Raw genomic sequence first — 25,883 nt, forward strand, 5'->3', positions numbered from 1 at the left:
AAGACTTAGTCAGGAAACATTTTCCCTGCTGTTGCTTCCTTTGAACAAAGAAACTGGCGTTAGTTCTGTGAGAAGCACAATTACAGCACTTTATTGTTCATAAATGCTTATGTGGAAAATGAAAACATAAAACAAATACACACAATTCAAAGAACACAAATTGAACTTTTTTTTTAGAAAAAAATAAATGGGAGTAATGTGTGAAATGTCAGTAGGTGGTTACCGTCCAGTCTTGTGGGGGCAAAGAAAACAGAAAGCAAGACGAGAAAAGGACGAGCATAAGGCTGCAAAGGGTTGGTGAAATGATCCTTTAAAACGGTAAGGGAATAAGAACAGAAATCATAAAAATAAAAAAATTAAGGAAAATAAAAAAATAAAGTCTAATCAGCTTCAAAGCAAAAAACAAATCAATTCTGTTATTTCATTTATATATAGATATATTATTTTGCAAAAAAAAAAAAAAACTAGGTTTTTGTTAAAAAATAAACTTAAACGTACAAGAAAATACCAGCCACCAAAGCGACAACTATCGTTAAGCATACCGATGTAGAACAGATGAGGCTACCTTACATACAGGTAATAGCAAATATTTAAGGGTACATGTACGGCAACGTCTGTCCAAACATGTCTAAAAGACTGTACAAATTTACACTACCCATCTTGGATAGAACTACATGAAAAAAAAGGTGGATTATCTGGTCAGCTTAAAAGCTTTACCTCACGACAACTCAATATTTTAAGCCACATTCACAAGTTCAGTGGCTAAATCAACATTAATAACTCCTTATCTCAATGTAATAAAGTATAGAGAAAGCAGCAAAAAAAACAAAAAAAAACACGATTTGTTTGGTGTGACTTTTGTTGTCTTTGCACCTCCAGGAAACATTAAAACTTTGTTCACAAATCTTTACATGGATCCTAGCTGCTCGTTGAGTCCTGCCTTTAAAAGTCACTGGATGGCTTGTTTTGAGATCTCTCCCCTCCTTCGCAGGCTCCCAGGGAGGGACTGGGCCGTGTCCTTCGGTTCAGGCGAGGCAGATTTGTTGGCGTGGATCAAAACTAAAGTGTCTCTGACTGTGTGAGTCTTTTGGGGTTTCATCAGTCAGACCTGCTGCTTGCCCAGCTGGGCCCCGTCTCTCCTGCTTCTTGCAGACGACGGTACGAACTTGGGAATAATGATGGGATGAGCGTCTCTTTCTTTAGCAGCCGGCCTTCCTGCGGCCTCGAAGCCATTCTCCACATGTGCCTCTTCAATGTTGTTTTTGTTGTCGTTGTCATCATCATCATCATCATCATCATCATCATCGTCTTCGTCGTCGTCATCATCATCGTCGTCTTCATCATCATCGTCATCCGACATATCTTCTAGATTTGAAACGCTCTTAGCCTCCGTCCCCGGCTCCATTCTCTCCTTAGCTTCAGTGAGCAGTTGGTTGCCATGGAGATGTACTTCTCCATCTCCCTCCTCGTTATCCTTTTGCTGCTCTTCCTCATCACTGTCAGAGTCAATGGCGATGGGCTCCGAAAGGTCTAGAGGTATTTTCTGTGGTAAGGTGCTGTTGATTGTCTTGGTTTGGTCTCTACTGGCACTGTTGGGTTTTGGGGCGGATGGCGGCGCTTTGGTATCGACCACAGCCCCCCTTGGCTTTCCCCTCCGCGGCGGCGCCACGCCACCATTGGCGGTCACGAGCTCCCTGTGTTTCCGGAGCGCCTGCTCCGACACCCCTAGGCGCGTCCTGGAAGTTCGCCTCTTGTTGTGTACGCCCTCGTACGCGCCGTCCGCAACGAACGCCAGCTCGTGACTCACTTTGCTGAGCTCGTGCATACTGAAACCCAGCAACACGCTGGCGTTCTGGCTTTCGCAGTCCTGCACGCATTTCCTTCTTTTGTTGCCAAAGTGGCTGGAGATGTCCGACTTCCACAGCCAGAGACTGGCGGCGAGCTTCTCCACCTCCCGCCGAGTGGGATACGGCGCCTGATTGAAATACTGCGTTAGAAACGCCTTCCTGGACTCGTACGACTCGTTCTCGTGTCCTTTGGGGTCGAGAGCCAGAACTACCGGCTCGTCGGGATTTTCTACAAACGCCGAAGGACCGTTGGCCCTTTCCCCGGGCGGCCTCCTTCGTTTCGGCGCACTAGTGTCAGAGCTATCAAAGCTGGCCCGTTTCAGGGCGCCGCTCTGGGCCGGGTTGACCCGAGGAGACTGGGCCACCCGGCTGTCCTGCCCGTTTTGGGATTTCCCCACACCTCGACAGTGCACCAAGTGTAGTGTGATGGTGGAGGCCGTCATGTTACTTGTGTAAACGCCCAAGCAGTGAATACACTTGTAGGTCAGTTTCTTTTCTACAGGGTGGACTGTCTGGATCACCTGGTGCCTCTCTCTCAGGTGGTGGGCCAGTGAGTCCGAGATTGGGCCCTTGAGGATAGAGAAGCAAAGAGGACACAGCGTCTTGCCCACGTCCTTCCTGTAGGGCACAGACGCTTGAGGCGCGCTCTTGGCTGGCGCACCGTCAGCAGCCCCCGAGGGCGTTTTGGGCGGATGCTGTGGCAGTAGCCTCTTCCCTGATATTAGGGAGGCAGTCAAGGCTGCTGACGCGGAGATGTTGTTGTTCTGAGCGTGAAACGCCACCGACTCCTCCGGCGCGTCTCTCATGTTGTACGTCGTGACGATCAACTGAACATTCTTGGGATTGCCCTGCTGCAGAGTGAGGTCAAAGGTCAAGGGGGAATCCGTGCGCGGCCCGACGGTCTCGTCCGGGTGCGACTGCCGCATGTGGGCCACCATCTTCTCGACGTCGTTGAAGGTGGCACGGCAGTGTGGGCAAGACAGGCCGTGGATCAGCATGTGGTTTAGCAGCGTGTCGCTGGGGAGATAGCGGTTGCAGTACAGACACTTGCTCGTGAAGTTGTGGATCTTCATGATGTAGTTGGCGACCGCGGGCACCTTCTCCGCTTTGTGCTCCTTCTCAAAGTGGGCGCTGTACACGTTCTCTGGGAAGAGCTCGTTGCAGATGGTGCAGATCTTCCACTTCTGAGTGTAGGATGTGCCTAGAACCGAGGAGCCACCCTTCTTGGCCGTGACGGAGGCGACGGTGGTCGCGGCCGCCTGGACGCGTGAGCCCAGAGAGTTGGATTTCAGTGAAGAGGAGGCGTTCACCACGACCGGACTCCGCAGGCTGCCGCCCGAAATGAGCTGCTTTGCTGCGTGGGACTGCTGGGGCACAGAAACCTGGGCGTTGCCCGGTAAAGTTACCCTCACCTGCTGGCCGCCAATAGAGAACGACTGGGTGGTGCCGGCCTTCAAACGTATTCCGTCGTGTTTCATCCCGGATAGAAAACTTTGGGCGTTGAAGCCCGTCTTTGAGGAGACGATAACCCGACCCAGCTGCTGTGAGCCGGGAGGCCTGGTCGAGGCCATTACCGCACCTTTAGGGCCCATCCCAATGATGGTCTTGTCCCCATGGGTTTTGGGGGGGATCATGATGATGGGTTTGGGACGGGGGACAATCACGCTGGTGTGCCCGATCATGGCGGTCACCTGGTAGCCAATCCTCTCGTGGTCCTCTATGACGTGTTGGACCAGTGCCTCGTAGGTCCTTGGGACAAACAGACACTTCTTGCAGTGAATCTGGTTACTGTTCACATTGTTTGTGTTATTGCTCTCTGTGGCTCCTGCTGAGCCACCATTCTGAGTCTTCTCCCCCGGTTTCACAATATAGGGCTGGGCCACTTGCTGGAAGTGTTCCCGGTAGATGTGCTTTCGCACCACATTGTACAAAGGGTCCCTGTAGGTGCACTTCTTGCAGTAGTACACCGCCTGTTCTACGCTGTCCCCGGTCCTTTTCAGCATCCCGTCCTTAATCATGAGACCGCCGGCTCCCGCCACCATCCCGCCGGGGCCCTGCCGCACGGTGCTGTTGGGCATGTGGAACAGTTTGATGTGTGTTTCCAGAGTCTTTTTGTTGCCATTGTAAGTGCAGTAGGGGCAGTTGAGCAGAATGTTGTTCTCAAAGTCCTCGCTGTGGACGTTGCGGAAATGGCTCTTGTACGCAGAGAAGTACTTGGAGGAAAAGAGGCAGCCAGTGCAGCAGAATGGCTTCGATCTGTAGTCCTGGAGACACAGGTGAGAAGAAAAAAAGCTTAGGACTTTAAAACAGTCGATTCAGATATTAGCGTTGCAAAAAACAGAGGACATTTATGTGAGAATGCATCAATTTCACTCACCTGGACTTTGGTATGTGATGGTTCCCACATGCACACATCTTCCCAGTTAGTGTGCTTTATGTACACCTCTGGAGGAATATAGTCATTGTAGTCCTAAACAAAAAGGAAATTAAGATTAGTACTTGAGAATGATGAAACGGAGACACAATCGCAACAAGCTCCTGAATGAATATGGATGAAAGATTTGACTATATGAAAAATGAACGCAGACAAATATATGTTTAGAATAATGTTAATAATGATTAAAAAAGGCTATTTACAGAAATGTATTTAGCAAATCAGAGCAGCCTGTATATGATAAGGTGTAAATCTGAGAATCCCTTGGTTCACCGCTGGAGATGTTGAAACGTTCTTTTACTTGGAATATTGGCCTATCGCTACTCAGGGTAAATACGGGTACCTAAGTATTAAAACAAAAAGGGGGTAAAGAGGGGGGGGGTTCTATGCATGTAAAAAAGGGAAATATGAAGAGAAATATTGATATGCAGATAAGTGTATGTGTATTATATGTCTCAATAAAAAGGGAAGAAAAAAAAGGCACAATCAGAAAAGAAAACATGCATTTCAAAACTATTCTATTATTCAGAGATATTTTACTTGTATCCTCCGGGACACGTGTTTACTTTCAAATTAGTCAATATCTTCACTTATGGTTTCTATGATCTTACAGATTCTGGCTCATAGTTCTTATGAACGACAATGACATTCCGACCCAAACCTGTCAAACATTAGAAACTGTGACAGAAACCCCACCCTATCTGTAGAATGCTTCACGTCAGTGCCTTTGCCTGGATGCTGAATTATGTAAAGTCTTTTGCTTTTAAGCCTGAAGAGCGTATGTCTTCTACATTAAGTGAGATTGAATGAGGACAGGCTGTCGATGAGTGTAATAAGATTAATCTGTTGGCCTCATCGTTTTATTACATGAGTCCAGGTCATAGATTCCTATCACCATACATTCTCTGCATTTACGCAGCACTGTCTGATTTATACATCCCGCACTGAGCCAAACGGAAGAGCCATCGCAATCCAAAACTGGTCTAATTATTAAACCAAAACAAATTTCCCACAGGTACACCAATGCTACAAGTCAGAGGAATGCATACACTGTATTCTTCTTAAGGCAAAGCCATGACCACAACAGAACTGTAGAATGGGCGTCATTCTTATCATCAAAAAAACCCAAAGTCTGGGCCCGCTCACCTCGAGGTGGTCTCTACAGAACTCCAAGCCGATGTCTCCCAGGACCCTCTTGACATTTTTCCTGGCTTTCCGTAGACTTCCCAGGTTATTGACGGGGAGCTGGAACATTCTGCCCACCTGAATAGCAAAAGACACATAAATCAGCATGTTATCAACAGGTGTAGGATACAATTACAACAGATGTCTGGCAGCTGAACTGCAAGCCAGGGAATTAACAGGTTTGCTGAAAAGGACCTTGAACTTGCCATGTGTGACACCCGTTAGGAAAGCCTTGATAACACCACCTTTCAGACAGGAAGTATACAACACTGATGGCTTCAACTGTCTGTTAAATAAAGGCTTTTTGGCATTTGGACATAGTGGTCTGTTTCGACACACAATCCAAGACTTCAATGTTGAAGGGCCAATGGATCTGTGGTGGGAATCAGCACAAAGGTCCAGAAAACTTAAATTTGAAAGGGAGAGTGCAGATCAACAAGCGACTTGCTGGATTAATTTGAGAGGGATTTGTGAAAAACAGATACACTGCACTCCAGCTATTATATAAACCAGGAGTTGAGGGTGGTTTCAGATGAAACACAAATTCAAAGCATTTTTTTTTATTACTGTAATAACGCATTTATACTTTTACGTTACTTTTACGGTACCGATGAAACTATGAAGAACGTTCCAGGAGGTCCAGTTTGGTTTGTGATACTGGTATTTTACAACTCTGGAAACCATTTAATGGAAAACCATTGGAAACAGTGGAAACCATTTAATCCACAGCAGCGCCTCTTCATGCATGTGCACAAGGACGCACATGCATGCGGACGACCTTGGAACCGATCGGCTATCGGTCGGTCCGATTAGCAACTTCAGATGAGAGACTGGAGTTGGACTTGAGAGGCGATGGTTTCACAGGCAGACAGTTTACAAGCCAATATTGAAACCAATGAAAAGCTGAATCATCGTCACCACAGCCGGAGGGTTCAGAGATTGCATTCCGTTCCACACCGTTTGCTTTCCACGCGGACGGTTAACCTGCAATCAACCAAAGCCTACAGCAACGTTATTCGTCAATATTACTCGAGCATGTGGGTGCCACAACCATAGACTGGATATGAAAAGTGACGTCATCGTGACGTCCCCAATTGGTTTGTGGAATGATGTTTTGAAGCCTCGAAATCAGCCTTCGCGATCTTGGATTATGGTCGTTAGCAGCAACCTGTCAATCACAAGGTAGCCCCATGCTAAAGCATACTCTGCTGTATGGTCTATTTGACTCTAAATTAACCCATACTTTACTAAATGAACATCATGCTGTATTGAAGAAGACTTGAAACTAGAGATTGAGACATAAACTTGTGTTTACAATGTTTCCTGAGGGAATAAATCAAGAGAGAAGTAGAGTCATTTTCACATAGACTTCTATACAACAAGGCATCTTTTTGCAACCTGACCGCAACACATTCCTACCAGAACAGAGCAATGCGTTTGTTTCAAAGATAAAAAGTCAGCGCTCAAAGGTGTATTTGCGAACTACAGTTTAGTTGTTGCATTGTCCATACTTAAGCTAATCATTTTTTTTGTGACAGCCTATCCAGAGTTTGACCGGGCTAAACCTCACTCACAGCTGTGTGGCGTAGAAGGAAAGGTTGCTCATTGACAGACACTTGGTCGCATACGAAATACAGCTAAACCACCATCCACCCATTCATTGAGTGTTAACATCACTTCCATTAAGTTCGGCATGAGTGAAGGCACCTTTTGCCAGAGGAAACAATACAGGCTGTTTGACTTCCTGTCCAAAGTGGCTGTCTCTTCATGTCTATTCAAATCAGCGCTTCATGTAGTGGGGTCAAAGGTCACTGTGGTGCGATGACATAAAAGGCAGGTCAGGGACAACAAACAGCACACTCCCACACAATTCCTGTTAACAACTGAGCTCATTTCCCTTCTAGAAAATACCAAACGGAGACGGGGAATGGGGCACGTGCGGTTCCACCAACTGGTGGCCTAGTGAGGAGCCCAGAGAACCGGAGACATCACTGCCTGTGCGTCTCACTATCTTGCCCGCCTGATGTCTGGCTGTCATTCAGAAGTGTGCAAGAGTGAGTGAAAGAGACACATACCCATGACCACTTCCCCTCCCTGTCTCCCTTTTCTTGCTTCCTCCCATTACTTGCAGATGGCGCTAGAGAGGAGCTCCATTATGTAAGCCTCCCTACACTCTCTGCCTGCCCCCTTTTTTCTCTCCCTGCCTCGCAATACCATCACAGAATGGCGCCTCCTATTGAGTCAGCAGCAGCCTCTACAATATGTCTGCAGTGGAGGGGGAGGGTAGGGGAGGAAGGAGGGAGGGATGGGAGGAAGGGGGGGGGAACAGAAGGAGCGAGAGAGAGATCAGTGAAGGGGGAGGGGAGTGTGAGAGAGGATGAGGTGGGGTGAGGGAGCTGGGAGGAAGGGAGAGAGAGAGAGAGAGAGAGAGCGCGAGCGAGCGCGAGCAAAGGGTGAGATGAGAGGAAAGGAGAGAGGACAGAGAGTGAGCGACGGAAGTGGAGGATGGGGGGGCGGGATGGGGAGGCAGGGAGGTCAGACAGACAGGCTCACAGGAGAAGGAAGGGAGGGTAAGGGAAGGAGGGGAGTAGGCTAGGGATGGGGGGAGAAAATGGAAGAGGGTGAGATGGATAGGCAGGGGATAGGGAGGGGGTGGGAGGAAGATGAGGGAGAGAGAAGGAAAAAAAGGCAAGGAGAGGTGGAGTAGGAGGGAAGGGAGGGAGAGAAGGAAGAGGCGAGGCGATAGGAGGCTGCTCTGCTCTGCTGAGGGCTGCTGGCAGAAAACAGGTTCTCCCCTCGTCTGTGTTGTGAAAGAAAAAAAATAAAGAAAAAGGCCTACAAACCTTCAACCACAGATCTCCTCACTCAGTTCTCTCCACTGGGACACGATGACCTATGTTCTGCTTGACTACTGCCGTTTACAATTGGTTCAGTGCGTGGAGCTCCTGGTGACATCCCCGTATTCACACACACACACACACACACACACACACACACACACACACACACACACACACACAAAAAGTTTGGGATGCTGAAAATGCACCAGGGTTAGTTGTGACAGGACGCGCAACACCTGACCTGAGCCTTTTAGCAATACACGTGCGGGGGCCGTCTGAGCATCAGCGTGTGTGGGGGTTGATGATGGTAGTGATCATAATCTCACACTTTCCCCTGATCAAGTGACAGCCAGCCCCCCCCCCGGATCATACAAGAGATATGAATGCATCACAACCCCGGTGTCACCTGGCTGAACTCTGATCACCTCTGAGGGATTAGTTGTTGATTTTTCTCCCCAGGTTGAAGGCATAATTTAACAAAACGATATGTATTCTAAACCCAGATCTGTGCGCGGTTGTGGATATAGTTACGTCACGTGTCGCCCAGGACAAAACTCGGCTGTACAGTAATAGTATGGCTACACTTTAAATATTATATTTCTCGCATTGAGATTTTTTTTTAAATAAATTAAACTTCTAAGATCTGCAGTGGGAGCTTCGGCCGTGGACACGAACCTCCCCATCGTGCGGCGGGGCTGGTGTCAGTGGATCTCCCTCCGATCAACATCTGGCAGTATCCAGATCGATCGGTTGAGGCAGGGAGCCCGCTGACAAAGAATGGGGACACATCGCGCTGGGTTAGCATGCTAAGCTAGCCCAACTCGCATCAACAACACGGGCTGTTCGAAACTAATGCTGCCATGTCTGTCCTCGACTCCCCACAAAAGGATACTCGCGCGTTAACCCAGGGAGGTCACACGCAAACATAACGTTACCGGAGAAGTGATTAAACTCGCGGTTCCGTTCAACCCACCCCTCCGGACTTACAAAAGCGAAACGTTAGCTATACTGACAGCCAAGTTACCTTCGCTGTAACGTTACTTCACGGCCACCTATCGCATCACCGCAGGTAGCCACAGCTAACGGCGAAACTCTCCGTCTCGCTCGCGCTCACTCGCTCGCGCTGACGGTTAACGGCCAAAGCTGTGTGACAGACAAGTTTACCTGCTTTCACATCCAGTGCTCCCGTCTGAGTGAAATGTGTCACCTCGGAGCGGCTGAGAGACGACGTGTGGACACTTTCCCAGTCTTCCCAGATAGCTCGGTGATATCCGTTCAGGTGACAACTATCTCCGTGGGGGAGAATAAGCCCACCCGGCCGTCGGTCGACCCTCCAAGCCGGACTCTCCCTCGCCGAAAAGGGCTATCCTCTTCCCTCTGATCGGCAAACGGGAACAGAAAGCCTCCGAGCCTCATTAGAAAATTAAAACCTCCATTCCCTTGAGTGGTGAGAGCGGACACATGTCCTATTGTTGGCAACAGCTACCGGCGAACCCTCTCTTTCAAAAAGATAGCCTCGGGTCTGCCTGTGATAGCCTGGCAGCCGACAGCGTTATGCCCATTCTTTTCTCTGACAGACAATACACATCCAGCCTAGAAACTGCCCTATCCAAAATGGCGCAAATAAAAGGGGCGGAAGTGACATCTACTTGATTAGCATAAATAATCTCATTGTGAGATCCTCGCGAACTCGGTTGGCTCGTTAAAACTCTTGATTGGTCCATCAATCACTTTGGCCAATTAAGCGAACGTCACAAAAAACCTACCTCAAAAACTGCGGCGGGCCTTTGGTTTCAATGTTCCGAGTCTGTGAGGTAAACAACCCAACACAGTAGTGGCGGGAACCGGCCGACAGCGGGCGTCCTTCTGGAGTGGGTTTCTCCGGTTTGAGCGCATGCGCGATTTGGCTACATCTGGCGTCCCCCAGCCACCCACTCACCCTCCTCCCTCCCTCCCCTGCGGAGGCTCCATGTACACAGCGCCTTAGCACTCAGATGTATGGTATCAACGGTTGGGCCAACGTTAGGTGGCGCTGTACTCCACTGCTGATAGTAAATGCCCAATGCTGCCAAACTGACCAGGACTACTTTCCAGCACGTTGCCTGTTGAAGGGTAGCTCCAAGATCAGGACTGTGAATCGGCACTCCATCCAGTGAGACATTGCATTTAAACTTAAATTTGCCCCATTACACCCTTCATCATCCCTCATCAAGACCCAATTCTAGGCCTCACTCGATGCCCCTCAGGTGCATCCTACAAACCAGTAGAAAGCACAATAAACCAGGAGCTATCAGGGCTTGATCATCCCGCCTTGCACACGGCACATTCATTGGTGAAAGGAGCAAAACGGGATGTTGATTGTCTTTCCAGTATTTTCTATTTTTATTAATTAATGAATATCCCCCCCCCCCCATGACATTATCATTAGTGTATTTGAGAGGCATGTACAACCGCTACTGCCTCAGAAAAGAGTTGGCAGTCGGTTGCTCTCCGTAGCCCATTTAGGTTTTGACTCATTGCAAAGAAGAAAAAAAAAAAGATCAGAATGACAAAAAAATTACTGTTTATTTGCATACAAACAATCACAGGTGTAGCAGTATAACTTGTACTTGACACCCATCTGACAACTGTGTTTATGTAGCGTTCAGTCAGCTGTCTGGAATGATGAGACACCATGTGCTTTGTTCAGGGGCTGATGGGAATGTAAAGCACGATGTTCCTTCAGTATTCGGAGACGACTACCGACAGCAAATTACTTTCTATTTACCGCTAACGGGGGAAGTCTCCCTTGTCGTTTGCTGATGTGTCACAGTCTGACCACGAGGGCAAGTGGAGCTCTGTCCCGTTCTATTGAAATTCTGATAGTACTGAATTAAAGACAGCGACTTTAAGACTGAAAAGGAGCACTGGATGACTGTGGGACATCCAAACTTAATACTGATCATGTCGTGGCAAAGAGTGTGATCAGTCCTTTCGCGAATGACACAATCTCGTTCCCTCCAAGTTTGGACTCTCCATAAACTCGATCCACGAAGGAAATGGGTACCTGTTGTTTGGGAGAAGAGAGATTATTATTATTTTTTCAGTTTGCATCGAAAATCACAGATGCAGGATCACAATGCTGGCTTCCGATGTAGAGCTTGAGGGGTTAAGCTAAGCTAAAACTTAATGATATTTCTGGTTCAGATTTGCTGTTTTTATACCAATTATTGTTGTGAAAAAGTATTAAAAATCATGGTGGAAGCCTGTCACAGTTTAAAAACCACCGTCATTTGAGCATTACATTACATTTCATTTAGCTGACCCTTTTATCCAAAGCGACTTACAAGAAGTGCAATTCCACCATGAGTACAAACTCAGAACAACAAGAATCAGGAAAGTACAATTTCTTCAACAAAGTTCAACTACAAAGTGCTATCAGTAAGTGCCATCTAAGTGCTACTACAGTGCTACCTTCCCTATCCGAGGTGTAGTCAAAAAAGATGTGTTTTTAGTTTTCGACGGAAAATGTAGAGACTTTCTGTTGTCAATGGGGAGCTCATTCCACCATCGAGGAGCCAGGACAGCAAACAGTCGCGACTTTGTTGAGTGTTTAGCTCGCAGTGACGAAGCTACAAGCCGATTGGCAGAAGCCGAGCGGCGCGAACGGGCTGGGGTGTACAGTGTTACCATGTCCTGGATGTACATTGGACCCGATCTGTTCGTAGCACGGTACGCAAGTACCAATGTTTTGAGCAGTTCTTTCTTAAGTTTTGGAACAGTGATGGACATTTTAGTCTGACTCTTTTCCCGTTTATTCCGCTCCATGAAGCTAATTCAACATAGTTCAAGCTCAGTTACCATGGCAACTTATGCTGGGAAACCAAATTTCTGTTGATACTCGTGCTTGGCATGAACGGAGGTGTTTACACTCCCTGCGCTGCGTTTTCCTAACGTTAGCTATACAGAAACAGCAGTGAAAATGCCCTTTTTTTCCTTTCACAAATCTGAAATAAGGTTTAAAAGAAAACTGATTTCTAATAGTTTTTCACATCCGAAAGTGAGGTAAAAACGGAGAATCTAAAGAAATATCCTCACCACATAACTTTAAATGTTACCTCCCCTAATGAATGAATGAATCAGGGCCTCACTTCTCCGACTGTGTAGTTGAGCTGTCTGGCGCGGACGATCATCTCCATCTGAAAGACGTACCCTTTGGACACGCACCGCTCAACCAGACTCTCCAGCACCGACTTCTTATACAACCTGACGTCAGTGAGGGACAAAAAACATCAGGTGTGTGAGATAACAAGTCAGTGGCGCTCATTTCCTCACACTCGCTCCACTTACCTGAAGCTGCCCGTGAGGTCTGAAGCGCCGGGTCTCAACAACACCTGAGTCAAAAAGTTGGCTCCCCGACTGTGAACGAGAGTAGGAGACAGAAGACGGAGAGGAGAATCAAACGTTGTTCACAAGACGGGCGAGTGGGAAGTGAAGGGCAGAGCGCTGTTGATGACGTGCAGCTACCTGATGAGCTTCCTGCGCAGGTCCCAGCCGTACACGCCCCCGTTCCCTTGGTAACGAGTACCCGACACCAGGTCGTAATTACCTTCCTTCTGCTTTCTGACAAAACAAAACGGGTTTCAAGAGAACAATTTATCTTCCTGTCATTTGTGGCACAGTAGTTTATGTATTCAGAAATTCGTTTTGTGTATACAAATTGAAATATGGTCAAAAAATCATCAAAGGGAATGGAAATTAAGTAACACTTACTCAATAAATTCTGGGATGAATTTGGGCTGAAAAAAAAAGACAAAGAATGATCAAATAATATTCCGCCATAACTTTAATTTTATATTCACATAATATTGAAATTACATTAACGAATATTTGAAATTGTAGACACGATAGAGAGGAGAGTGTTGAAAAAGAAAATGGAGCAGGATCCAAATACTAACTCCTATTGCAATTCAGTAATAGTATAAAAAAAAATTAAAAAGCTCCACTCACATGATGGGAAAGATCTGCGTCCATGATAATGACGAAGTTCCCAGTGGCATGCTTCACGCCGTGTATGTACGCAGTGCCTTTGGAAGGAAGCGGAGGAGCTCATCAGTAAAGGTTACTAGAATGAATACACCATTTGTTTGTTTTTCACACAGTTTTGAACTTACCAAGGCCTAATTTCTTCGCTCTTGGTCGTAGAAGCTGAACCACAGAAAAGAGAGATTACAAGTCTGCATAAAGATCTCATGCACCATTATTTGATTTGAAGCAACGGCTAATGTGACAGAGACAAGCTATATAGTAAACAATGTCGATCACACGTTAGTTGTTGTCTCTGTTAAGGTGTTACAGCATGTTGATCCACTCTAATACTTTACAACATTGTAAGAAATGCATTGTTTGGCGGAGGAGTCTGCAATGAAGCCCAGCGTCATCACTGTGAGGTTTTTTTTTTTACTTACAATTTTATCCTCTCCATAGATTTTCTGCAACTGCTCGGCCACCTCCAGTGTCCCATCTGGGCTTCCGTCATCAATGACAATGATCTCGTAGTTGAAGCCACTGTAAATACAACACTGAAAACTGAGTTGCATAATTTGATTCGTTCAATTGTTGAACCTTTAAACACACACACACACACACACACACTACGAAAATAGTCTCTACTCTACGCGTCGTCCTCGTCTCCCTCTAGTTTAGTGACAGCTCATCACTGACAGGCATTAGCTACCACAACAGTGACGCTAGCTAGCTATCGCCGAGCAGCTTTGCTGGCTCCACGGGACTTACCTTTCACCGAAATATTTCACCAAAAGCCACACTATCAAGGGGAGGTTTTCCCTTTCGTTGTAGGTCGGTAATAGTATCGAGTATTTGTCCTCACTATCCCGGTTTGGGGGCGACATTTTTCGGCTTGCCATAGTGACGTGGAACCACGGTCAACAACCACACTGCGTAAAGTTAAAGCGTGTTACAACATCCGGTTTGTTTTTCAAAATAAATTGAATATCGGCGTAACTAGTTGGGCAAATACAATGGATGTCATACATGTCAGGCCGTATACATCAGCAATAGCACAGGAAAAAAAATCACAGAGAACATAAACATACACATAAGCATAATTAGCGAGTTGATTATGTGGCATTACGTTCCAATGTAAAGTTCACACCGATTCTGACCTCGCTACCATATGATGCTAGAAAACATTACTCAGTGATGCCCTCACAGGCTCATTACTACTAACCTAACTTGTACGTTGTACTAGTAGATATTCTGCACTGATTCTAGGCAGGGATTAAACATGGTTGTCTTTATTTTTAAAAATAAACTAAAACTTCAGACAAAACCGGAAACTGCGTGTACCACGGAGGCTAACTTAACAATGCCGCTTGGGCTAGGACAGGAACTTCCATTGTGCTCTTCAAAATAGACACCACTGGAAACAAGTCTCTCTTCGTCAATGTTCCGACAAAGGGCTACAACATTATTATTCATTCCCGCAAGCTTGCTCTTCCACAGAGAGGTTGGAGGTCAGGCTTGAACTCAGAACAACAACCTTTGGACAGATCAGTCTCAGGACATTTTAGCAAGACAAGCTTTCAGTCATGCAGGAATATAATTTCACTCCACTGAAGTATCCCGTCGCTCAGTATAGACACGTTTTTAAAACAAAAAACACACTTCTTCATTAGACACATATTAATGACATTTTATTAACAGATAAAAAAATCTCTCACACTCTCACTCACACTCTCACCGTTTATCTCCTGAACCCCATTGAAACCGGAAAATGTAAACAGGAATTTTCAATACAAAAAGTTACAGTATAAAATATCATGAATGAATAAATGTATACAGTGAATATAATAAACAATACACAAGGTATTATACAAAGGAGATTCTCACAGTATCATTTATACCATGGAACAAAATGAAGCTTTTACACCATGGATTATGCATTTTCATCATCATTGAGGCAGTTAAGGTTAGAATGGCAAATGAAATATGTAGACATGTAACACAGAGGGCTAAACTACTTGGCATCGATACAGTGCATGAATACATAAACATAGTAATAAAAGGTTTCAGTGCGAATATGGTGGATAAGACAACACTTGACTGATCCCAATGACAACCTATTTTCCTTTATGATGCTATCTGTTCATTCATTCATCACAATTCTATATTAGAGAGCGTCCTACTTATTCTTGGGTCATTTCTTTTAAAAGTCAAAGAAAATGGTAACGTGAGAGAGATCCTCCCTACGTTGTTTCCTTTTCCGTGATGAAGCTTGTGGGGCTTCCTCATCAGCCAGTGGCAAGTTCATCGCAGGAAACCTCTTCGGTGGTGCTTTTCTTTTTTTTAAGCTCCATTCCTGGTCTGGCATTCAGCTCCAAAGGAACCATAGTTCATTTCAAACCGACGTCCGTCACCTTAGCGTTGCTGCCTGCTCGTTAATATCCGCTCAGGCCTGGTAGGCATAATAAGGGTCCTCTGTGTGAAGAGAGCACACACAAAAAGGGTCAAACGCGTTCAAGACAGCTTTCACACTGAACTCGGTAGTGTTGGCAGATTGTTTAAACAATAAAGTGGTCGCTTGTAGTGACGAACCCGCAGAGATTCATCACCTGAGTTTGCAGTTACCTTCAGCAATACAGTGCTTTTTAAGCACCTCATTGTTTTGGCTTCATGTGCAATAAATACAGTTTTTATTCACTCTCACCGCTCTTATAGCGTTGTTTTGGGCAGCAGCTGTTTTCAGCTATAAAGCCACCCAAAACCCCACTGTACACTACCTGCTCAGCACCAAACAGCAGACGGACACAGTTAGCGACTAGCTGGTGAACGTAGCGGACCAGTTAGCTACTAAAGAGCCAGGTGTTTGCCCCAGGAGTTGGTGGAGACCAAACAAGAGCTGAAAGCAAAGTCAATATTGGACTTAAATTCATCGGGTCACAAACACTCCAGTGAACGCTAATGTTGCTCTGTTCTGTGTCTGCTGGATTTGTAACGAGGCAACAGTTTGCTCACACTTTAATTGTCAGTGTTGCATTTACAGCTTGTTGTGGCCCCAAAAAAATATATTGTCTGCCTGGTAGGAAAAGTGATGGTTTGTTCTAGAAAATGGACCGCACGGGCTGCCTAAGCCCGAGGTAGAAGTTGAGTGATTTACCCAACTTACCCAACTGAAACGTTGAAACAACAAACTTGTTTTTTTCTTGCTTCTACTGGATAAGATTTCAAGTTTCCTCATAGAAAACCTTTTCAACCACCGACTGCTAATACCTTCTACTGAACACACTAGTGCAAGGCTTAATTTTATTATTATTATTATTATTATTATTATTATCATCATCATCAATATCATCCGGCTGTGAGTCATTCCGTCTGTGGACCTTTTCCTGGTAGCTAACCTGGTTGCTGGGGAACCCGCTGGCAGCCTCCACTGCTGTCACACCCCCCCGATGGTCCGCCCTCGCCTGGCTGTCCAGGAGGTCCGGCGATCCCTTGGGGTCCTGGCTTGCCATCTTCTCCTTTGGAACCTAGGCTCCCCAGCTTGGACTCCCCTGGAGGACCTGCAGACACACACAACGCACACATCAGCACAGGGTTGTGTGCTGGTGATTCACGGTGGATGCATTATATTGCAGTGGTGTGACTCCTAGAGAGGTACCTGCAAATCCTTTGACCCCTGTGGGCCCCTGGACATTGGCCCCTGCATCACCTTTGCCCCCTTGCATACCTCTTCTTCCTGCAGAGAAAGAAGAGACACATCAGCACAGTCAAAGCTTACAATAATATTACACTGGAGCCTAAGACCTCTATAAATGCCCAGACTTATATTTACAGTTGCTTCACACAACAAGGAGATTTTTGTGCGATAGTCTTACCCTGCTCTCCAGGATATGCACCCCTGCCTGGGGTCCCCCTTGGGCCGACACGCCCAATGGTGCCCCTGGCGCCCGGTGGGCCCTTGGGCCCTGGTATACCAGGTTCCCCGGGGGGCCCCACCGGCTCCTCAATAGGAGCAGGCTTACGACTCATCTCGTTAATGAACATGTCGAGCTTCAACACCTCCTCTGAAAAACACACAACATTTTTTTTTTGCATTTCTTTTAAAGTTATAACGAGCGAGTGAAATATGCAGACATCAGCGCTCGCTAAGGTGAGAACTTACTATGCACCAGCTGCTCACAGGCCTGTGTGACCAGTTGGTAGATCATGGCCATAGACTGAGGTTCCCCCTGTTAAACATCAGCAGATTTCATCAAACTACATTATGAAATGTAATGTATATATGTAGACAAAAAGCAATGACTAAATGTTGCACGCTGAAGTGAAAAGACAATAAAGATTTTACAGCCATAACCCACCTTCTCTCCTCGCTCCCCTTTACCCCCCGGCAGACCCTGCGAAGCGACAGATACACGAGTGTGAAGATAAGCACCAGTGCTCCTCTCTGATCTCTCACCTCCTCACCTTCCCCACTCCTCTCACACTTTGAAAGCGACTCACGGGGATGCCGGTGTGTGTGTGTGTGTGTGTGTGTGTGTGTGTGTGTGTGTGTGTGAAAGAGGAGGACAACATCTGATATGAGATGATGACCCTTTTCTATTAAGACCAGCTTCAAAAGCACTGCTGGGCTCCAGGGGGCCTATTCTCGTGTTGGCACAGGGCCTTCACCTGTGGCGCACTGAGGCCGTTTCCTAAGCCTTACTTTAAAAATACCAATCCATTTGTGGACCCTTAGCGTAATCATGTTTATGTCACAATATGACGGATAGAGGCACGAAAAACAGAATAAAAAATAAAGAACTACAAGCATGCAAATAGCTAGATTGCAATTTACATTGTATTGTCGTGTTTGTTATACACAGTGGAATTTGACTAAGATTATTGTATGGATTGTGAAGACAAATACAATTGTTTTCTCTGTACGCAGAGAAAACCAGGTGAACACCAGCTCTTCATCATGTCCAGAAGGGTTCATTAAATGTAGAATGATTCATGTATATCTATACGTAATCATGTTTGAAGTTGTGGAACACAAACTGTCAGTTTGTCATGACGGGGAGCGCTCTGTGTTTACGGGGGTTGAAAGGAACCCCCTGTGATTGGACAGCCTCTCACTGGCCAACCTAAAGGTATGATAAAGTATTTTTTCCGATCCCATCTTGTGCCACAGGTGAACGTGGCCACGGGATTACCAAAAGTGCTCCTGACACAGACGTGATTTGTCCCTCTCGTCTTACCGTAGGTCCCACAGATCCCGAGAAGCCCCTGTCCCCTATAGGCCCCGGGTGTCCAGGCATTCCCTGGAAACCCTGTAAAATACAAATACATGGATGTGTAGAAGAGACACACGGCATACAGTCATAGATGCCGTTTCCTGTGCTCCCGAGCCAATTGTGATATGAACGGAATATACAGTGTGTGTATATATATATATATATATATATATATATATATATATATATATATATATATATATATATATTTTAACTGTCCTCACAGTTCACTTTAGATTTTAGATGACCACTCTGAGGTTTCATACTGTGACATACAGGGCAGTGCAGCTCAGAGAGGGGAATGCCAGGTTTGGGCCTGAGGGTGGTGCTAGAGGAAAGCTCATAACGTGACCAAAATGTAAACGCTCATTCATTCTCAGTAAATTGAATGTGTCCACATATCCACACTAGATTTCATGGCCATTAAGATATAACCGTTTCAAATTCCGTGTCATGGACCAAAATGTTGGTCACGGTCAATTCTGATCCATCAGTGACACCAAAGTCAAAACATCGTGGCTCTAATGAAATCCAATCTTACCCGGGGTCCAGTGAGGCCCGGTCCCCCGATGTTTCCTTCAAGCCCCCGAATGCCCTGTGTACACACATTGCAGAGAGAGGAGGACAAATTAAAAAGGGACGGAGGGTCACCGCTGACATGTGGCGTTCTGGGATCAAGCAGCTCACCTGAGGGCCTGGAGGCCCCACCTCTCCTGCTGGACCTGGAGGTCCTGGTAAACCCTGCGGAGAAAGACATCAGCGAGCTTACCAGATGAATGGGTTCAAACACAACAGCACGGGAAAAGAGGAAGTTAAAAAGTGTTCCCTCTCCTATTTCTGTATTTTGGTGACTCGCTTAAACTCACCTGGACCCCCGGTCGCCCAGGATCTCCCTTTCCCCCTCTTGCACCAGGTGGACCCTAAAGAGGGGAATAAGAAAACACAACCATTGTTTACAACATACTAGACTCATGAGTCCAGAAGAGCATGGTTAATAACACCGGGCATGTATTTGAAGCTAAGAAGGTCACTCACCGCTTTACCTTGCACAGCGATGCCTCGGGGCCCTGTGCTGCCCAGGGGTCCAAGACCTCCCTCTAGCCCTCCCTTTCCTGGAGGACCCACCTCCCCCTGAAACACAGAGAAACTAACTTGAAGTCATCAAGTTGGAGCTCCACTAAGCGCCTTGAACTAAAACATGAAAACAACCAAAGGATTTCACTGATAAATCCCCAGATCCCTCACGTGGATGTTGTTGTTGCTCAGAATCATCATATTGTGACGCACGGTTCGATCCGCGGTAGGTGGAAGAAGAACTTGTCGCAGATGGAAAGAGGCAAAACTGACATGGAGTTTTGTGATTTGCGGAGATTTTGTGCACCTCTGCCGACTAAAGCCACGAAAAATGTCCAGAGGTGGTCTGAGCAGCTTCCTGTGCTAATGCAATTATGTGAGAACCAAAGTAGCGCTGTGCCGCATCACAGCCCCAGTGTTCGTGCAAACACATTCGCTTTGGTGCCGAGAAATGTAAAAAGAATGGAAATAGCGTTAGAGGAAAAGTGCATATTTGCTAAATGACGGTCACAAGAGAATTGTTCTTACCTATGATACCCCGAAAGACACACCTGTATTTTGTATCTTGTGGATATTACTGTATTTATTGTATGGTATTTATTTTTCCATTTTATTTCTACTTATTTTTCTTAAAGCCTCTTTTGAACAGGTGTTGAAAGTTAGCATTTCCCTACAAACACGAAACAGAGTGCATCTGGTCCTTGTGCATAAATATATATAACAAACTAAACTAAATTAAGCCAATCAAATCTAAACTAAACCAAAGTAACTAAACCACAGTAACTAAACCAAACTACACCAATCCAATGGCTCTGCAGCTGAAGGAAAATAAAAGCTCTCACCATCACTGTGCAACGCTCTCATTTCTAAATCTTACTAAGCCTGAAGAAATATTTCCATCTCACCTTTGGGCCTTGCTCGCCCTTCTCGCCTTTCTCACCACGAGTACCTGGCTTTCCCTGGAGGGGAGGGGGAAAAAGCAACAGAATGAAAGTCAACACGTTATTAAACAGCTGGATCACACCTAAAAATAAGATCTCGTGGTGACATACATTTGGTCCAGGGGAACCGGAGGCTCCGGGGATGTCGGAGGAGCAGGTGCAGGTGTACGCCGGGACGGGACAGCTCTCCTCATCTCTCTGACACACACAGACAGACATCGCCAACGTTAAGCCAGAATTCATCCCTGTTGTCTCACTACTTGGAAAGAAACAGTTTTTGTTTTGCATCGTCTCTTGTCTACTTGTTGTAGAGCTTTGTGTATTGTCAATCCGTGTTGTGTGGCATTGGGTCATGCTATGTACTAAAATGTGTTGAAACACAGCATCAGTCCTTTACCAAGATGGAGCGGATCAAATGTAAATATGAATGGTGACAGACTGACCACCCCCGGCAGGTCACAGCAGGTGTCCTCTAAAGCCCACGTGGTGTTGCAGACGATCTCGAAGGACTGCAGCTGGAACTGGAAACGATGAAGAACACAAGGTACAGGATGAGCACAGGACGGAAGAAAGACTACCAGCATATATATACACATATATATATATATATATATATATATATATATATATATATATGGTTTAGAATAAAATGGTTTAGAATAAAAACGTACCGGTGCGGATCCACTATTGGGTCCTCTAGTCTTCACCAGTTTTCCCAGCATCTCAAAGCCGTCGGTCGGTAGGCTGCCTAGAGGGCGGGCCGGCCTCTCACCCACACGCTGGCAGTCCACAGACAGGGACACGCTCACCTGGCTGACCGACAGGTGAACCTGCCAATCACAGTTATTATATCAGAACCAGGTGGTCACATTCACTGGGCAGGGGTTCCCTCTCTGCCCCAGAGCACCTTGAGCCTCCTGTCGTCACCCTTTGTCTTACTCTGATTGGGGTTTCGGGATCAGAAACACTATCTTCCGGACGCCGCGCTGAATCTATAAATACGTGTGCCGCGTCTTTGTGTTCAGGATTCGACTGACTAAATCGTTTAGACTCTAATTGCAGCAATCAGGCGCTCATGTTTGTGAAGCACCTTAAATACCTCCTCGAAGCGTGTCATAATCACCGCTGCTGGACGTGCATTTTCCTCGGCCGACTTGGTACAGCTGCTGAGATTACACTGTACGCTTATCTCAAACCTTTCCAACATGCTCTTTCCTCTTATTATACATGTCTTGACATTTCTGTTTTATTGGGGAGCACACAAAGATGACAAGGTAGCTAGTGGAAGTAAGTATATACAAAACCTGAAAACACAACATCTGTGTTTCGTTCTTTTCAGGCTGAATGACTGACCGTCTTCCCGTCACCCAAGACTCGCTCAGTGTTTCTCATCTCACCTTGTGGAAACTGCCATAGAACAGCCGGCGGACCTCCCGCTGGTCGAAGGTCAGTTCCTGCACTTCTCCCCTGTAGTCCAGACTGAAGTACACCAGATGCTTGGTGGTAGCTGTGGAGAGCACCACAAACAAAAGGAAGATCAACCTCATAGCTCACACGGGACCCTGAAGAAGGCAAAGTCCTGCAGCAAGGTGTTCTGATGTATGTTAACTACTCCCCGACAAATGCAGTATTTCCTCCTGGTTTAACGCTTGTTTAAAAACTACAGTTGTTTCAGGGAAATAATTGAACCTTATTTATTGTATTTATATATTTGTTTTTACATCTATAGAAGGAAGCATATTGGATATTGGAGCTGAGTGGCACAGGCAGAAAGGAAGATGGCGCTGGTCTTTCCAGACGATTTGTTGACGATAAGAAAAACTGTAAAGCATCTATCTTTTGGGTCGCCGAAGAAAGCGTCCCAAAGATATTCAGCTTATCATTACATTCCACATAGTAAAGCAGCTGATACAATGTAGATTACTAATCACTTCATCATTTAATTACTCTAGCTCTATAAAAAAAAAAAACATAAACCATACTCAAAACATGACAAAAGAGCAGGAAGTGACTCCAGCCATCTGACGAGAGTTGGTCCAGTTTCTAGACAAATGACTACAGGGACGATGAAGTTGCTTGCAGCTTGGGAAGATGGAGGGTTGCGCAGATGTAACTCACGGTCGAGCACCACTCCCATCTTGGGCTGGAAGTCGTTGTCAGTGAGCTGCCAGAGGGCGAAGGGCTCCCGGGGAGTGTCCTGCAACACGCGGAAGGCGATGCTGATGGTGTGTTCTGGAGAGAAGCCTGCAGGGTGGATGAACCTGGGAGGGGGAGAGGGAAGTGAAAGGTAAAGGGGACCCAGGTCGTGTGTAAATACGCGATCAACACTTTGGAAGCATGATCAACAGTGACAATAGAGCCCAGGAAGACGTCAAAGGTCCTCCTGATTAAGATGAACCAAAGACAGAATATGGAAGTCTTAATAAGTTCCACAGCCTCGAGACACAGAGATCGAGCATTAAAGGATTACACCCTGAGTGATGGAGGGTCATCAAAAATGAGCAGAACACGAATGATGCACTTTCATAATACCCGCCTCCTCAGAATCCTGAAGATCTACCGACCTAACATGCGAAGTAGGGGCAAATCAAAAGCAACTCGCTAAAGGCCTTTCTTTACTTTTCCTTTTTTTTTTTTATTCTGCATTACAACTGCATCCTGAGCATCAAATATTTGTGGGACCAGCTGTCGATTACTGTCCGACATCCAGCCTGAGCCTTTCACAAACAATTCATTTATGCATATTTTATTGCTACTTTACAGCAATTCTTGTGTTTGAGCAATAAACAGTTTAACTGTATTTCAGTCTCTTTCTGTGATGCCTCGGCAGCACAATAGATCTATAATCAGTATTGGAGTAGCAGTTATTAGGCGTCAGCCAGTGTTCCTCATAAACGTTAAAGTTAAAAGTTTCATTCATGGATCTTGGGGTGTAAATACACACACAAAAGGAGCAGTGGCAGAGGTGATCTCACTTGGTGCTCTGTGTCAGCTGGACGTCTCTGTACAAAGTGTAGGTGGGCAGGACGTTGAACACAAAGGGCTCGGCTGCCACGCCCTCCACAGACGAGTGAGCTCTCTTAGTCAGACCAAAGGCTTCCATCATGTCAAATCCTGAGACCATGACAGGAAGAAAAAAAAAAAGAGAGGTGTAATTTTTAGGACAACACGTGGGACAGGTTCTCATTTTGCTAAATCTGATGCATCAATTATTCAAAATGAGCCTTTTAGCTTGACAGTTTTTCCTCACCTTTAACAATGCTGTGTCTGATGGTGACTTCAGGGCAGACTGAAACACAACAGGGCAGCGTTGAGTTCTTACGAACAAGGGAGATGAATAATATGCAAGTCTCACTAAGGGCTGCTGGTACACTACAATAAATGTGCTATTGATTATGTCTCAACTGTTACTGTTCTAATTTGACGCATTACCAGGCGATTTACACAGATCATAATGTTTCAAATAGACTCAAGGCCATGCACTGTATTAGAGATTAAAAGCATTGAATTCATATAAATTAAATGTAAAGGCAGCAGATACAGAAATACTTTTTGTTGGATGTGGGAACATTAATAAATGACTGTAATGTCAAATGTTGAACTGTTTAGTAGTGTTCCGTGGTTATTTTGATAGATTTTCTATGGTACATGGGGGTTTCTGGTTTAAAGCACAGATTTTCTTACAGTGTATCTGGTTGAAAACTACACATTTAGTCTTTATATTTTTCTGTGTATGGCCCACAATCCAAAAGGTTTGGCCACCCCCGGTCTAGAGGATGAAAGAAGTATAAAAACTAATGTCTAAGGAGCCCGCTGGGAATTTCTAAACTCAAGAATATAACGAGTGCCCAAGAGATACAATATAATGAATGTACCGATCAGACTTATTTCTACGGAGGAATATAACGGCGATGTGATCATGACTCACCTTCGTTGTGGATGGGGTACATCCAGGGATGGATGGGAATTCTGGAAGGAGCTGTGGCTGTAAAAAGAAATCCAACCATGGCACACTTATCAAACAAGAAGAGTGTTAAGAATGGTATCAAGGTTCAGTATCACTGTGCATGCAATTACCGCCGAGTCAATTAATTACATGCAGTAGAGAAGCCACCTAGAAATGATTTATTCCCACATTTTATGTTTGTGCATTTAACGAGGGAATTCATAATAAGCAGGCCGGACCTGTTGGATGGAGAATGGAGACGGCGGCGCCCTCTGCTGAGCCGAGAAGGGAGTGCACGCTGATGCGATACAGAGTCTCTGGTTCCAGTTCAGTGAAGCAGTGACTGCTGCTGGACTCATCCACTGTCTCTTCCTTTGCTTGCTGGTCTGCACACAACGCACACATAGACAGGACATATACACCAATGAAGTTTTTAGATTACTTAGAGTACAGGTACTGAGACAACGAAATGCAGTATGGCATCTAACCAGAAGAGAAAAAGCAGTCCAGAGGGATGTAGAGAGTATATACAGAATAATCAATGAACTAGAGAGAACTACCTTTACATTTATTTCCTAGCTTTCCCTCAAAGGAGGTGACTCAAATCCACTTACAGTTCAAAATATGTGACAAATTCCTATTATTGGCTAGAAAATGTATTCTGAATAACTGGAACCAGGATTAGCCACCGACTGCCACATTGTGGTACAGGGAGGCATTCAGGGACCCCTTCATGAAAGAAGCCCTGCAGTCTAAAAGGTCCTTTAGTTTAAAAGTTGCCCGGGGGAGTAGGCTCGGTTTGTCCTGAGGGAATCATTCTCGTCCATCTTATTGCTTCCACACTGCTACGTGTTCGTGTTTTAACGCAACTTCATATTTTTATACTTCATGTATCACTGCGTACTATTGTGAAATGTTAAAGTTGGTGTGACTATTATTGGTTGTCTGTATGCAGGACTGAGTGTAATGCATTGGTGGTCAACTGGGGGACGGCACAATGCTACTTTTCCATGTGATTATTATTTTCTATTAGTTTCTATTTGTGTGCCGCAGATATGATGAAATGTACAACGCTTGTTTCTGTTGCAAACCAATAAAAATTCAGTAAAAAAAAAGAATAATAATAAATAGAATGTGGAATAAACAGTTAAAGGGTATAACAACACTGGTATGAGCAGTATGAATACACAAAGTGTTTACATCGACGTGTGTATCCTGGTTATAATCAGGTTTTTAAGTATCCTGTTCATGTCCAGTTTATGAGAGACACAAACATGCCCGCTGGAGGACTTGGAAAGAAACCGGGCTTCTGGTTGCATGGATTTCTTTTCCATTTTGTTTT

The 25,883-nt window shown here is 45.6% G+C and overlaps 3 protein-coding genes across 3 annotated transcripts in view; all 3 read right to left on the minus strand.

Annotated features, from left to right (window-relative positions):
• Window positions 1–931: 931 nt before the first annotated feature.
• adnpb (activity-dependent neuroprotector homeobox b) lies at window positions 932–5,535 on the minus strand (the record flags this gene model as incomplete). Its single annotated transcript, XM_079226736.1, has 3 exons — window positions 932–4,111; window positions 4,225–4,317; window positions 5,428–5,535. The coding sequence occupies 3 exons, from the start codon at window positions 5,533–5,535 to the stop codon at window positions 1,103–1,105; spliced, it is 3,210 nt and encodes a 1,069-aa protein (XP_079082862.1). The 3' UTR covers window positions 932–1,102.
• Window positions 5,536–10,846: 5,311 nt separating this feature from the next.
• On the minus strand, window positions 10,847–14,215 carry dpm1 (dolichyl-phosphate mannosyltransferase subunit 1, catalytic). Its single transcript, XM_079226151.1, has 9 exons — window positions 14,082–14,215; window positions 13,754–13,853; window positions 13,460–13,493; window positions 13,296–13,372; window positions 13,059–13,084; window positions 12,813–12,908; window positions 12,636–12,704; window positions 12,437–12,551; window positions 10,847–11,352 (listed from the first exon to the last, which is right to left on the minus strand). The coding sequence occupies exons 1-9, from the start codon at window positions 14,210–14,212 to the stop codon at window positions 11,248–11,250; spliced, it is 753 nt and encodes a 250-aa protein (XP_079082277.1). The 5' UTR covers window positions 14,213–14,215; the 3' UTR covers window positions 10,847–11,247.
• Window positions 14,216–15,016: 801 nt separating this feature from the next.
• Window positions 15,017–25,883, minus strand: part of LOC306744148 (collagen alpha-1(XX) chain-like) — a gene marked incomplete at its 5' end in the record, with an annotated part of 29,621 nt that continues 18,754 nt past the window's right edge. The window contains 21 exons of the mRNA XM_079226732.1: window positions 15,017–15,785; window positions 16,706–16,867; window positions 16,966–17,043; window positions 17,183–17,371; window positions 17,470–17,536; window positions 17,666–17,701; window positions 18,545–18,616; window positions 19,122–19,175; window positions 19,268–19,321; window positions 19,447–19,500; window positions 19,616–19,711; window positions 20,560–20,613; window positions 20,707–20,793; window positions 21,039–21,116; window positions 21,267–21,425; window positions 21,993–22,102; window positions 22,714–22,856; window positions 23,571–23,709; window positions 23,846–23,884; window positions 24,524–24,580; window positions 24,781–24,927. Coding sequence (XP_079082858.1) covers window positions 15,757–15,785; window positions 16,706–16,867; window positions 16,966–17,043; window positions 17,183–17,371; window positions 17,470–17,536; window positions 17,666–17,701; window positions 18,545–18,616; window positions 19,122–19,175; window positions 19,268–19,321; window positions 19,447–19,500; window positions 19,616–19,711; window positions 20,560–20,613; window positions 20,707–20,793; window positions 21,039–21,116; window positions 21,267–21,425; window positions 21,993–22,102; window positions 22,714–22,856; window positions 23,571–23,709; window positions 23,846–23,884; window positions 24,524–24,580; window positions 24,781–24,927 — 1,904 coding nt within the window. The 3' untranslated portion in view covers window positions 15,017–15,756. The remainder of the gene's footprint in view (window positions 15,786–16,705; window positions 16,868–16,965; window positions 17,044–17,182; window positions 17,372–17,469; window positions 17,537–17,665; window positions 17,702–18,544; window positions 18,617–19,121; window positions 19,176–19,267; window positions 19,322–19,446; window positions 19,501–19,615; window positions 19,712–20,559; window positions 20,614–20,706; window positions 20,794–21,038; window positions 21,117–21,266; window positions 21,426–21,992; window positions 22,103–22,713; window positions 22,857–23,570; window positions 23,710–23,845; window positions 23,885–24,523; window positions 24,581–24,780; window positions 24,928–25,883) is intronic.

This window comes from Taurulus bubalis (genome assembly GCF_910589615.1).
Source record: "Taurulus bubalis genome assembly, chromosome: 11".
Lineage (NCBI taxonomy): Eukaryota > Metazoa > Chordata > Actinopteri > Perciformes > Cottidae > Taurulus > Taurulus bubalis.

Excerpts from the sequence above, each read along its gene's own strand:
- dpm1 (XM_079226151.1), bottom strand. The coding sequence starts at position 14,212 with ATGGCAAGCCGAAAAATGTCGCCCCCAAACCGGGATAGTGAGGACAAA. Across the intron at positions 13,373-13,459 it reads AGCGAAGAAATTAGGCCTTG|GCACTGCGTACATACACGGC; the intron begins GTAAGTTCAAAA and ends TTCCTTCCAAAG. Across the intron at positions 12,909-13,058 it reads TTCATCCCAGAATTTATTGA|AAAGCAGAAGGAAGGTAATT; the intron begins GTAAGTGTTACT and ends TTGTTTTGTCAG.